The 14,589-nt window shown below is 56.6% G+C and overlaps 1 protein-coding gene across 1 annotated transcript in view; it reads right to left on the reverse strand.

Annotated features, from left to right (window-relative positions):
• NCOR2 (nuclear receptor corepressor 2) overlaps positions 1–14,589 on the reverse strand; it is a 234,501-nt gene that overhangs the window by 61,577 nt on the left and 158,335 nt on the right. The window contains 3 exon segments of the mRNA XM_043442529.1: positions 9,743–9,805; positions 11,735–11,907; positions 13,697–13,830. Coding sequence (XP_043298464.1) covers positions 9,743–9,805; positions 11,735–11,907; positions 13,697–13,830 — 370 coding nt within the window.

A 14,589-nucleotide genomic window follows, 5' to 3' on the forward strand; every position in this document is an offset into this window, starting at 1 on the left:
GTGGGTGGGCAGGGCTAGGTTCGCCTTATAGGAGGAAACTTAGAATCTGAGGGGATTCTTCCAAGTGCAAATGAGACCTCCAACCCCTGAGGATGGGAGCGGGGGAGGGTCTGGTGTCCTTAGAGGGCTCTCTGCTCCCCGAGGGTCTTGGGGCCAGGGCTACCTTTTTCTTCCCTCTCTGAGACACCCAGGTCAGCCTGTGCCCCATAAAAAACACCTGCTACAGATTCCCCAGGCAGCTCCCAGGGAGTTGAAAGTTAACTGAGTTGAACTTTGGAGCGAGATCCAGGTCACGACCGATTTCTCCAACTCCCAGGTCATTGACCTGCTCAACTCTTCTGTCCTCAAGCCTCTCCATCCTGCCCACAAAACCCAAGGAACAACGGCCCACCCCTGTCCCACCGCCTTGCCCCCAGACCTCGCCCTGGGTCCTGGGGCACACCCCCAGGGAGGACAACAGAGACAACCGTGTTGGGGAGCCGGACGTCCCACTCGAGTCCCACGATCCTTTCTCTGCAAGGGAGGCCCAAGGGGGCTTCTAAGGATGCCAATCCAATCGGGTCACTCCTCTGCTTCAGATTTGCCAGGGATGACCCAATGCTCTTGGAATAACACCCAAAGGCCTTGGCGTGGTGCGTGAGGCCCGGCAGACTCGTCCCACACCCGTCGTCCACCCCGATTCCTACCTCTTCCCTTGCTCCAGCCACCCACGGGGACCCTTCCTGCCCAGCCCCTGGGTGTGCCCCAGGACATCTGTACTCACTGTCCCTGCTGCCTGCATGGCTTTTTCACAGATCTCCTTCTGCCTTCCTTCACTTCTCAGCTTCAAGCGACAGCTCCTCAGAGAAGTCTGCTGTGACCACTCTTTCCAAAGCTGTCCTCCCGGCCACCCTGCCGTCATGGGGTTTTGGTATCTCCAGAGCACTTATCGCTGCTCCCTGAAATTAGCTCCTTGGCTCCACTGCTCATTGAGGGCAGTGTCTCTGCACCCACAACTGCTAGGTGTGCAGAAGGCATCTGGCAAATGAAGAAAGCTCCAGATACCCTAGGCGTGTGGGTTTGGGGGCTCACTGGGCATCCCCCAGGCACCTCTGCTACCTCGCTGGGGCCCACAGCTTCAAAGAGAGGAGCGGGCTGCACCTTTATCCCCATGGGGGGTCCTGAACCCTCCCCAGAAGAGAAGGGAGGGAGTGCCCCCCTCTCACACCAGGGGCCCGCCCTCACGCACTCTGCGCTGGTGCCCCAGACGGCAGATTCTGCCAACATCCCCTGTGGTTTGGATTCCCCGACCTCACTTCTAATTTCTAAGGAAGGAGTTTCGTTCTGAAGCGACAGGGAGGCAGGAACTAGGAAGTGAAATTGACCAAGACAGGAAGTCAAGCCAGGAGGTCTGAGTCACTGAGCACAGAAGGAGGTGAAGGAGCAGGGGGAAGCCGGAGAGGTGATGGTGAGGGGGGCTTCCCTGTGTGGGGGCTTGGCCTGGCCGCTCCAGCTACCCTCAGGAGGGAGCTTCTCATACACTGTCTGGGGGCCTGAGATGAACTGTTATCATAGGAGCAGTGTCTAAGCCCCCATCAACTCAAGTACACTGACCCCCAGAGAGACCTTGTCCCTGTCATATCCCTCCCCAAGGTGCTACCCTCTCAGGGTCCCCACTGCAGGCAGCTCTCATCTCTGGGGTCTGCAAACCTGCACCAACTACACCCCCCAACCCCACCATGGGCAAGTTCTGATAACCTGGGGGTGGAGGGATCTTTCCAGCACCTGCGGGCAGTACCACACTGCCATCCATCTGCGTCCTGGGAATTTCACAGCTGCGCCCCCCCTGGAAACTAGCATACCCCCCAGGAAACACTCGCTTCCCACCATCCCAGGCAGCCCATCCAGCCTGAGGTTTTCTATTCCCTCCGTGAAGCAGCACAGGCCACTTGCAAGACGGACATGTCCATAGCCCTCCCACCTACCGCCGCTTTCCAAGAGAAACCCTGGTTTGCAAAACAAGATTTTCTGCCTAAAACACTATCAAAGGAGCAGGGGGAAAAAAAAGAAAGAAAAACCAGCCGATTTAGTCCTGAGTCATGCCACTTCCTTATTTCAGAAACTCCAAGCCCTGGGCAGATTTGACTTGGACTCAGCGCAGGGTTGGCGACCTTGCCGGGAACCTACTGTGTATCTGAGCCTCCAACACACCTCCTGCCAGTCCCTGAGGGGATTCGGCCAGACAACCTCACACCTGAACTTCGACTTACCTTTCTACTCTTGTCAAAATAAAGACTCGGTGCCTACATTAGCCTCAGCCTCAGCTTCAGCTATTATATCTGCAAATCTTAGGGACAATGTGATCTCCCAACACATGATTAAAGACATTAAGATGAAAAAAATAACACCTGTGTGTAACCTGGCATCCTACCATTTTGGGAAATTATGCGTTCAATGTCAGGTTTTCCAATAGAGCACAGCCAAGTGGTAAGTTCTGGGGCCAAGCAACTCCAGGTTATTTGTTGTACAAGCCCCAGCTCGTCATTCAGCCCCTTGGGCCTCAGTTTTCCCATCTGCAAAGCAGAAGGTGTGTCTGTGTGCATGTGTGAGTGTATGCACACACGTGTGTCCTCAAATATGGAGAAGCTGCCTTGAGGGTCCCTTGGAGGATTAAGTAAGATCATTCATGCAAAATTCAGGACCAGCGAGCACCGACCACATGCTAACAGGCATTGTCATTACTGTGTAACCTGCCTCGGGTCTCTTTCTCTGAGGAAGCATCAACTTGAATGCCCACGTCTGGATTTTGCTCCTAGAAGTTCGACTGGGCTGGGAGATGCTTGACTTTACTTTCAAGGGTGCTGACAAGCAACATGAGAAGGGTCTGGAGCTTACCCTGGTATCTGGCTGGGTTGCCCAAGTTCAGGCAGAAACCCCAACTCTCTCCTCCTTCTGAACACCAGAAGAATCCAGGTTTGGGGGATAGTGCACCCAAGATGAAGTTCAGCTCCAGCTGGAGGTGGTGACAGCTCCCCACCGATGCCAGCCCCGGGATGCTGCAGGCTCTTCTAATGATCTTTGAGGTCACCCCCCCCGACCCTGTCCATCAACTGTCCTCAGTCCCCACTTGGCATGCTGGTCCTGTCTCCTGCTGGACCCTCATTGATCCACGTGCTCAGAAGTGACCCAGCATCCTGAACCCGGGTGCCTCCATCAGCTGCCAGCCCTGTGCACTGACCATGGTGTCACGCTGCCCATCGTAAGCCCCAGTGGGCATGTGCATGGCTGTCCAGGCCAAGCACACCCGCCGTTGCTCTCCCGTGGTCGGGAGGCTTTGATGACAGACATGTGGAAGCGGAGGCCCGAGCTTCCAGGCTGGGGACTCACACCTCCCCTCCCCAAGCCCTCGACCCTTCATCCGTAAAAACTAATTAAACCAGCCAGTGTGCACAGCAAGCACTTTGGAGGTGCAAAGCAATTAGTGGTTTCTCCCTCACCCCCCATGAAAGGAGGCGAGTCCTGCGGGTAGAGCGGGCCTGGAGTTACTGGGGGAAGAGCTCTGGGACCCACCTGGGCTCCACCCGGGCTGAAGGGCTTTGCTTGGGGCCACCAGGGCCTGGTCTCTGCAGGGCCCTCCCCTGGGTCCATGCACCCTGCCCTCACCCTCCTCACCAGGCGGGCCACTTGAGGCCAGGGAGGGGCTGGCAGTGTGGAGCTGGGCCAGTGCCTATTTCTGGTCTTGGGAATGGTGTGCCCAGGGGCTTCCCCACCCCCCTCCACAGCTGGCGCCCTCTCCACCAGAGAAGGGGGCTGGGGACCAGGAGGGGGTGCCAGCCGAGCCCAGGGCCTCCCGCTTAGTTGGGTCAAGACTGCAAGCCAGGCCAGGCTGACCTTTCCCAGGGGAAACAGAGCTTCACATCCCAGCCCAGTGCCTGCCCAGCATGGCGCTGCGCCCTGGGGCAGGCGGCCAGCTCTCCGGGGCCGCCCTGCACTTGCTCGGTCCCCACTTGGTGTAAGCCCCAGGGCAGGCAGCCCTACTCCATGTACAAAGGAAGGGCAGGTGCTCACCAGCTACCTGGAATCCTGCAGCTCTCTTGTCCCTGGGCCACGCCTCCCCACATTATGGCCTTCCCCTGCTCTAGAGCGACCACCGAACTCTTGCCCACAGCTGGTCGGGCCAGCAGGGGTGGGAAGGGGGTAGCCCTCCCAACGGCCTCTCCACCCCTTGCCTCTCTTTCCCTTGCTCTCTGCGTTTTTTTGGTTGTTGTTGTTTTATTTAACTTTTGGCCAAACCCTGCAGCAGGTGGGAGCTTAGTTCCCTGACCAGGGATTGAACCTGCACTCCTTGCACTGGAAGGCGGAGTCTTAACCACTGGACCATCAGGAAAGTCCTGCTTGCTGGGTTTTAACAGCCTGTTACTTGACTTCACTGCCCTTGCCCCAGGGCCTTTGCACATGCTATTCCTTTACTGGGAGGCGCTCCCCCCACTTCATCATCAGATTAATAGTAGCCCGACCCATGGTCTCACTTATTCAAACCTCACACCAGCCCCATTCTGTAACTAGGGTGCCTGGGTTTGAATTCAAGCTCTACCAATTAACAGCTGTGTGACCTTGGGCAGGTCACTTAACTTCTCTGGGTCTCAGTTTCATCATTTTGGATAAAGAAACAAGAAATAGCATCTGCCTCATAAGGCTGGTGGGGATGAAGTGACTTAACACACAGATTGCCTTTAGCAGTACCTGCTACACAGAAGTACTGACAAATACTTAACAGTATTACTTATTATTCTGTGCTTTGGGTGTCAGCCCCAGGGCCCTTTCCCAGTGCCATGAAACCACCTCCAAATGTCATCTTACACCACCAATCCCCTTCCCAGCTGTGCAGGGAAGGGGCTGAGGCCCCCAGAGGTGCAGCTACTGTTCCGCGTCACCCACAAGGGACAGAGCTAAGACTCAAACACAGAGTCTGTGTGCTGAACTGCAGGCCTGCCATTTCTGAGAATCTCCTGTATACCAAGCACTGCACAAATAAGGCTCACGTCACCCTTCTAATGCCTTTCAGTGATGGCATCCCTGTCTCATTTTGGAGGACAAGGGAAAACGAGGCCAAGACAGGGATGGGCCAGGCCAGGATCACAAGGCTGAAGGGCTGGCTATCATTCCAAATGGTTGACGGGGAACCCAGTGTGTCTAAGTCACCACCCTCCTAAGCGCTTCTGTTTTCTTTTACCAAATCCCCACAAAGGGGCTTCCCTGGTGGCTCAGTGGTAAAGAATCTGCCAACGCAGGAGACATGGGTTTGATCCCTGATAGCAGAAAATCTCACGTGGTTGCGGAGCAGCTAAGCCCAAGAACTGCAACCGCTGAGCCCTCGTGCCGAAACTACTGAAGCCTGCACACTTAGACCCTGTGTTCCACAACAAGAGAAGCTGCCGCAATAAGAAGCCTGGGCACCACAGCTAGAAAGTGGCCCCTGCTTGCCGCAACTAGAGAAAAGCCCACGCAGCAAGTGAAGACCCAGTACAGCCAAAAATAAAATAAATAAATAAATTTTTTTAAAAAAGTCATCGTACTGAATTAGTGTCCCCCCGCCTCTCGTCAATTTCACGTCCACCCACCTGTAACCTGCGAATGTGACCTTATTTGGAAAAAGTCTTTATAGATGCGATCAAGTTGAGATGAGGTCATGCTGGATTAGGGTGGGTCCTTATAAGAAGAGGAAAATCTGGACACAGACACGCAGAGGGAAGGCAGCCATGGAAGATGGAGGCAGGGATTGGAATGTCTACAAGCTGAGGAACGCCGACGACTGCCAGCAACAGCAGAGGCTGGAAGAGGAGAGGCAGGATCATCCCCCAGGGCCCTAAGGAGGGAGCCCAGCCCTGCCGACACCTTGACTTCGGACTCACGGCCTCCAGAACTGCGAGAGAACATGTCTCTGTTGTTTTTAAGCCACCTAAGTTTGTGCTTTGTTATGGCAGCCCCAGGAAACTAATACAGTGGGTGAACCTCGAGTTTCCATTGTACAGATGAGGAAACCAAGGCAGGGAGAGGTGGACTGGTTTGCCTGATATCACAGAGCTAAGAGATCCCGAGGCTGAAGTCCAGTGTCTCTCTGGGGATGATGGACCATCTGCAGATTATCCTACAAGGCCTGGCTATTGGAAGTCCCCCAGGATGCTCGGGGCAGGCCCAGTAGTCCCAAGACCTCGGGGACACCTGGATGCTCACTCCCTGGGCTCCCTGAGGGAGGGACCAGAGCTGGCTCATTTCTGGTACCCTTGCCCAGCACAGGGTAAAGCACTGGGTTGATGTGAGTGATGGGTGGGTGCCATCTGCCTCGGGCACAGCTCGGTTTGCGGTACTTTCCTGGGTTTCTGAGGGCTGGGGGCCTTGGAACTGCCCCCCCACCCCACATCCCTGCTCACTGTGGAGAGGAGTCCTGGGGGCTGCCAGCACCTGCCTCCCTGCCCCGACCCCCTCCTGCCTCCTGGAACACGCTGCCTTTAGCAGCCACCCTGAGCGGTAATTGTGCAGATTGCTGTAATTCACGGCGGACGAGCGCACTGGTGCTCGTCACATTATCAGAAATGTCACTGAGCAGGGCCTCGGCATGCACCGTCCCCCGGGGGGACTCGCACACCACCGTCTCTGTGGGCTGGGACTCAGGATGAGATCACTGCCGTCCCTGAGGACCCAACCTTGAGACGGTGGGGCGCACTCCTGGCTCAGCCGATGAGTCATCCCCAGTCGTCCTCCCAGCCCCTGGGTCTGCCCTTCCCAAGGGAGAGAGAGGGCCACGCAGCCAACTCCCCGTTCCCGGGCAACAGGGAGGGAGCCAGGGATGGGGTTGCCATGACGACAGAAGACGCAGCTCAGGCTGGCGGCCCTGGGATGTGCACGTGGAGCCCCTCACAGCCCTGGTGATGGGGGGGGGTCCCCTGGGGCGATATCACTGCCAATGGCTGAGATCTCAGGGTCTGATGTGTGGTTTTAAAAAACCATGCAATTCTACACAAATGTTCACAGCAACACTAGGCACAAGAGCTCATAGGTGGAAACAACCCAAGCATCCATCAACTAACGGACAGATGGATAAACAGAATGTGGCATGTCCATACAGAGGACTACGACTCAGTCATAAAAAGGGATGAAGTGCTGACACAGGCTAGGACAGGGATGGACAGCATGATGCTGAGAGGAAGAACCCAGATACAAAAGGGCATTCACTGTATGACTCAATTCATGCAAAAGGCCCAAACAGGCAAATCCACAGTGATAGAAAGCAGACTGGTGCACGCTGAAGGTTGTCAGGGTTTGGAGGGATGGGGAGTGGCTGCTAATGGGTACTGGGTTTCCGTGTGGGGTGATAAAAAGTTATAGAGTAATGGTTGCACCATACTGGGAATATACTTCATGCCACTGAATCATACACGTTAAGATGGTGAAAACGGTAGATCTGATGTTATGTGTATTTCACCAAAATTAAAGGTGGGGGAGAAAAATCACTCATTTTTCAAATAAAGTCTCTGTTTCACCCCACGGCGAAATCCATACCAGAAACGACAAAATAAACACAGAAAGAAAGGATGGCATGGCCCCCTGGGGGGCTGACAGCACCCACCGTGCCCTGGCAGCTAGAGACCATGCCCACAGGCCCCCATGAGTGCCCCACTGAGATGCTGAAGGCAGGACCTCCCCCACGACAGGAAGCGTGACTGCTCCTCCTATTATCCACGATGCTGAGGGCCAGCTGGGCCCTTCCTCCTGCTCCATCTCACCTGATGGCTGGGAGCTTGGAGGAGGGAGGTCTGGAGCCTCCAAGGGGCAGGGTACCTTGGACAGGAGCCCCCGAGGGGAGGGGTTGGGACCCAGGTGGAGGGCCTGACCAGGTCTGGGGCTGTTCCTGGTCAGTTTCTCTCTTCTTTCTTTTAATTTTTACTGGACTAAAAGTTCCTTATAGGAGTTTCCTTGGTGGCTCAGTTGGTCAAGAATCCACCTGCAATGCAGGAGACCCAGGTTGTATCCCTGGGTCGGGAAGCGCCCCTGGAGGGAGGGCGTGGCAACCCACTCTAGTATCCTTGCCTGGCAAATCCCATGGACCGAGGAGCCTGGCAGGCTACAGTCCATGGGGTCGCAAAGAGTCGGACGTGACTGAGCGACAAACCACACCGCCACACGGTTGCTTGACAATGTTTCTGGGCACCCGTGTTGAATCGTTCCAGTCTTGTTCGACTCTTTGGGACCCTATGCACTGTAGCCCACCAGGCTCCTTGGTCACGGGATTTCCCAGGCAAGAATACTGGAATGCGTTGCCATGCCCTCCAGGGGATCATCCCGACCCAGGGACTGAACCCGGTCTCCTTAAATGCAGGCAAATTCTTTCCCACTGAACCACTGGAGAAGCAATCTGGGTTACACTCCGCTGTGTAGCAGCTGTGCCTATACACACATCCCCTCTTTTTTGGATTTCCTTCCCATCTAAGTCTTCACAGAGCACAGAGTAGAGCCTGAGCTATACAATAGGTTCTCATTAGTCATCTATTTTATACATAGTACCAATGGTGTATATATATCAATCCCAATCTCCCAATTCATTCCACCACCCTCTTCCCCCCGCCTTGGTGTCCATATGCTTGTTCTCTACATCTGAGTCTCTATCTGATCAGCTTCTGAAACACCAGGACCAGACACTCGGGCCCCTCGGCACCCCTACCTGGGGCGGAGGGTGGAGGCAGGGCCCTCAGCCCGCAGTCTAAGATGTCAGCCTCCAGGCCCAGCTGTCCTTGCACATGACCGCCCCTGTGCACCTGGGTCCCTCATGAGAAAGACCGTTTGTTCCCTCCCTGAGTCACGACCTGGCGCTCCAGGCACAAAGATGCTGCACGTGAGCAGTGGGGCCTCAGAAGGACCTCGGGGACAAGAGCTGGGGGGCGGGAGGGAGCGGGGGGCCCAGATCACCAGCCCAGGATCCCGGCCATCCCTGGCCTCTGCTCCTTCCTTCCACATCCACAAAACAGCCAGAAACAAGACCACCGCTCAGGGCTGGGGTCAAGATGAACGAGAGTGAGCCTGCGAATATGGCTCAGATGTACCCCCCTCCGACCCTGCCAGCCTCAGCCTTCCCGTTGGCGCAGCATTAGTCTGACGGCCCCCAAACATCTCCCAGAGGTGGGGGCCGGGGAATTGACACCGACACAGCCCCGACAGTGCCTGTTACCTCTGGCTTCTCTGGGCCCATCTGGACACCCCTCCCATCTTACAGATGGGGAAACTGAGGCGCAGAGACAGTCCACTAAGCGGGGGAGGCAAAGGCCCAGCCATTCAGGCTCTAATGAACAATGGGGACACGCGGATGGCTTCCACGGAGAATGTGGGGTCGGCATCGCAGCCCAGGGAGACGGCACAGCTGACGGGCTGACACCGTGACCGAGCAGCGGTGGACACCAGCAGGCTCTGCCCCTCCCCTCAAGGCGCCCAGGAGCGCTGTCACCCCTCTGTCTACAAGGCCATGATGTGCTGGCCCCAGAGGCCACGGACGCGGTCCCCCACAACATGGTCACACGGACCCATTTTCTGGAGGACAAAACTGAGGCTCTGAGGAGACGAGGCCAGTCTGAGAACACCCGGAAGCAAAGCCTGGCCCCTGCAGGCCACACCACAGCCCCAGTAAGGGCATGTGTCAACCTCCTCCCAACCACACGAGCTATAGGGCCTGCACACACATCGAGGGTGATGAGAGCGGCCAGAAACCACTCACCTTTCTTGGCTGTCTCCATCTCTTCTTCCGTCCAGCGAGAACTCTCATTCATCTCCATGGAAGCTGAAAAGGAAGACAACGGGTGTGTTGGCAGCAGTCCGCAGAGGGGCAGTTTCTCTGCCTCTGGCAGCTTGGGGCACCTGCTGGGATGGGGGTGTGTGTGTGCAATCACCCCATTTCACAGATGGGGAAACTGAGGCAGTCCAGGGCCTCTGCATACACCTGGCAGAGCTTGGTGACCACGTGAGGGTGGGGAGACGAGGAGGGACACGAGCTTCAGATGGGCAAGGACCTCATCTGAGCGTGGACTCACCGGGGCCGGATGAGTCTCTGTGGTGAGGGCCACCCCAGGTGTTTCAGGGGCTTGAGCAGCAGCTCTGGCTTCTACCCAGCAGGGGCTAGGAGCCCCCACTCCAGCTGGGACAATCCAAAATGTCCCCAGACATGGCCCCCTGTCCCCTGCTGGGGGACTTTGTTCTACAGGGTGATTATTAGACTCTGCTCCGAACTATATAACACACGGAGGAGGTGGTTCGTGTTGCCGAGAAGTAAGGCAGCTGCCTTCAGGGAGCTGGCCAAGGGTCTGCTATGGCTGTTTCTGAGCCTCTCCTCCGAGATCCCCCACACGTGAGCCCTGGTCCTTCCCTGAAAGTTGCTTAAGACATCATGAGAGGGGTGAGCATGAGGGACGTCAGCTTCATGGACCTAGTGCCTGGAACAGCGCCAGGCACAGAGTATGCGCTTGGTAAAGTCCGCCGACCCTCCGGGGAAAATTCGGGCAGCTTCCCCGGCTCCCTGCTGCCACGACCAACTTCCCCTCCCCCTGCCTACAGGACCCCCAGAGGGAGGCTCTGGAAGCCGGAGCCCAGGATGGGGAGCCCGTCAGAGGGACCAGGCTTGTGTTTTCCACCACCCAGCCCCAACATCAGCTTGAGGTCCAGAAGAATGACCCTAGAAGTCAGGTGCACCAACACCCTTCTGAAAAGAACCCTCCTGCCCTGAGCCTCCCCGCACTCCAGCACCAAAGGGCAGCTGGCAAGAGCTTACAGGAGTCAAATGGGATTTGTGGCCAGTGGGCTGGGTTTGAATCCCAACTGACTCCACGACTTTACGCAGGCAATGTCCCTTCTCTCAGACTCAAACAGCCCATCTATGAAACGGGTACAAATGATCTCTCGCAGGAAAAGGGCGAGGAGCCTGGCACAAACCTCGGGTGTGGACAAGGAGGGCATCTGTGAGACAGAAACCATCCCTTCCATCAACTCCCACCCTGGGAAGACATCCAGGCGGTTGGGGCCTCAGTCTGAGCACTCAGGCCTCGGTTTTGGGTCCCTGCAGACAGGAGAGGGCAGGCTCCAAACAGCCAAAATGGTTCAGACAAGCACGCGCCGGCTGCCCCCCTGTGGCCAAACTTGGGAACTGCTAAGCAATTCTTTTTCCCCCACCTCAGGTTCAGAGCACCTGTGGGTGGGCACCCGTTGAGCAGGAGAAACTGAGGCCCACAGAAGTGACGGTACAAACCCAGATGCCTCCCAGGGCTGGCAGGGACAGCAGCACTCGGGCACTCTTGAAAAGGGGTGGGTTTTTTGGCCATGCTGTGTGGCTTGTGGGATCCTAGTTCCCTGACCAGGAACTGAACCCGGGCCCCTGGCAGTGAAAGCCTTGGGAAGACCCGAGGGCAGATCTTCTGATTGAAAAACAAAACCAAATTGGTGCTCTGGATTTGCAGGTGAATTCTCCAGTTCTGAGAGGATCACAGCTGACAGCCAGCAAACCTGCCCCAGGCGCTGTTCTAGGCTCTTCCTACATACAAAGTCGCTGAAACGCTCAAGCCCACTGTTACAGGCATTACTCACAACCCGGGTGCTGATGAAGCCACCAGGGCACAGAGAGGTCAAGGAACTCACCGCAGGTCAAACAGCAAATCTGCAGTGAATGTTGGGATTCTGAGCCCACTGGGCCTCAGCGCCCCTTCCCCAGCCCAAGACTCACCCAGCTCAGCGCTCTGCTGCGGCGTGACAGCCTCCTCGCTGTTGGCCTCGTTGGCCATCGAGCGGGTGATGCGGCCTTTGCGTCTCCCCTGGCTGTTGGCGGTTTTTCGGCCTTTGGAGGTCACTGCCTCCTTCTCATCATTGTCTTCCCCAGAGGTGTCGTCCGTCTTCTCCCTAAAGGCCAGAGAGGGGAGACAGGGATGGTTTCAGCTGGGCCAGGAACCTAAATGGCAGTTTCAAGAGACCCGCTTTTCTTTAGCAAGATGAGCGCTGGCTGCCAGCGATTTTCTACTAGTCAGGGAGTGGAAAAAAGGGGGAAAGCTCAGGGTGACATGGTAGCAATCTGCAAGGCTCCTTTATCCACCAGATTGAGGGACTGAGGCTGGTAGAGGTCTGCAATGCCATCTTATTTATCACAAGGGAGGTGAGAGCTGGTAGCTGTCATCTACTTTATTCTCCTAACAGGGATGTGGGCTGCTAGGTAACTGATTGGCTTATTTTATTCATCCAAAGTGGGTATGGTGGCTATCTGCAAACCCATTTTTTAAAAAAATGTTACTTATTTGACCAGGGTAGGTCTTCATTTCTCCAAGGGCTTTTTTCTAGTTGTGGAGAGTGGGGGCTACTCTCTAGTTGTGGTGCTCAGGCTTCTCATCGCAGTGGCTTCTATAGTTGCAGAGCATGGGCTCTGGGGCACATGGGCTTTCAAGAGTTGTGGCTCCTGGGCTCTAGGCTCATAGGTTCAGTAGCTGAAGCGCACGGGCTTAGTTACTCCAAGACATGTGGGATCTTCCCGGACCAGGGATCAAATCTGTGTCTCCTGCACTGGCAGGCGGATTCTTTACCACTGAGCCACCAGGGAAGCCCTGCAAGCCCGTTTTATACATCAACTAGAGATGCTCTCTGCTGTCCGTTTGCAAGATTACTGGATTAAATGCATAGGGGTGCAGGCTGGTACACCCTTCAGGCCACTTTACTCCCCAAAGAGATGTCCCCCTACAAACAATGCTAACTTTGCCTTCTGTGTTATCATGGGCCACTGGGTCTTGCAGAAAACGCTAGAGAAGAGTATTCCGCCGGCCTGATACGGGCTGAGTCAGGTGTGTGGGGAGCATGTGACCTCAATAGCTGGGGCTGGGACTTTTCTCAGAAGCCAACTCAGGGGAGTTTACTGCAGGGCGGCTCAGATTTATCACCACCGCCTTCCATTCATCTTCCTGAGGCCCTCGCAGGAGCGTCTGGGAGACAGGGGGTAACGAAGCCAGATGTTCTCAGAAGCCACATTCCTGAGCCCGCTCCAGGTACCTGGCGCTAAGCTGTGCCCACCCCCCCTCACCCCTTGCTCGGAGTGAATCTCCAGCTGGCGGTGCTCCGCCCCTGGCAGGCACGGGAGGCGTCAGGGGCCCCGAGGCGAGGCTGTGCCTTGATCTGCAAGAACTCACACTGACAGCGATAATTCTAAAGGTGAGGGCTGCCGCCTGCGTGTACCTCGTCCTCTCAGATCCACCCCCCTCCCGCTCTCAGCATCTCAGGAGACTCAGCTGAGGAAAGGGGAGGAGATGGGGAGGTGGGGGCGCCAGGCAGAGTTCCAAAGTCATTGCCTGGATTTATTAGCTCAGGAGTAGAGCTCAAATGAGCCATCAGTCTCTAAGGTCTCCAGAGGCTTCAAGAGAAAGGGCGGGCGGGTGGAGGGAAGAGAGGGGAGCAGGCTTCCGGAAGCGGGGCGTTGAGGGGGGGGGGCCGTGCTGCCAGGGGACTGGCAAAGCAGAAAGCGCTTCCTTTCTCAGCAGGCGATCTGCTGTAGATAGACTGCTAATGCTCACACACCTTTACGGAGGGCGGGCGGCCTGCAAGCTGAGTACCGACCACGGCCCCCCTGCCTGCCTGCCTGCCCGCCCGCCCGCCCGCCCGCCACCTGGGGGTCGTGGCCAGGCCCCTCGCAGGGCGGCCGGGCTGGCCTTACTTGATCAGCTCCTCCTTGTCATTCTCCACATCGGGCTTCTCCTCCTCCTTCTCCGCCTCCTTCTCCTTCTCCTTCTCATCTTTCTCCTCCTGGCTGCTGCGGGGCATCTGCTGCTGCTGCTGCTGCTGCTGCTGCTGCCGGGCCCCGGGGGAGGGCGGGGGGCAGTAGGGGAGAGAGGGAAAGAGTGAGGCAGGTGAGGCTCTGCTCCTGGACTGAGAGCTGGAGGGGAGGGTGAGTCCGGGCGAGCCCCCCTCTCCAACACCTGCAGTGTGAGCTGGGCAGAAAGCCCCATGGTCTGGGGCACTGGGTGGCAGGAGTCAAAGGGCGAGGCATAGAAAATGCTTGGGTCAGACACCTGGCCTCTGGCACGTGGTGACTGCGTGACCTTGGATGAGCATCTTAAGCTCTCTGTGCTCCAATTCTTCCCTTTGAAAGCATGCCTACCCCTCAGCCAGGCATGGGGAGGCTCAAACGAGAGCATGCTTACAGAGTTGCCATCTGGCACCAGTATTTAAGCGCGGTGGGAACCCCATGGCAGAAGGGTGGGGCCCTGGTCAGATTTAGGCAAGAGCAGGGTGAACACGAGGAAACCTGGGTCAGAGCCTGAGGCCCCTGCCTGCCTGCCTGCCTGCCCCGGACAAAAGCTCAGGCCAGCTCTCCAGGCCTCAGTCTCCACGTCTGTAAAATGGGTAGATGGAAGGGCTGTCCCCAGGCCCATTTGAGGATGGCTGCTCCTATGATGAGGGCCTGCTTTTACTGCCGTGGGCCTGGTCTTCCTCTCCAGTCAGTCAGCCCTTGAAGGGGAAGAGAGCAGGCCCACTGGACAGAAGAGATCAAAGGGGCTCACAGCAAAACCAGCCCCCTTCCTGCAGGCCTGTTCCTTTCATCTCCTT

Source organism: Cervus canadensis, chromosome 1 (genome assembly GCF_019320065.1).
Source record: "Cervus canadensis isolate Bull #8, Minnesota chromosome 1, ASM1932006v1, whole genome shotgun sequence".
NCBI lineage: Eukaryota > Metazoa > Chordata > Mammalia > Artiodactyla > Cervidae > Cervus > Cervus canadensis.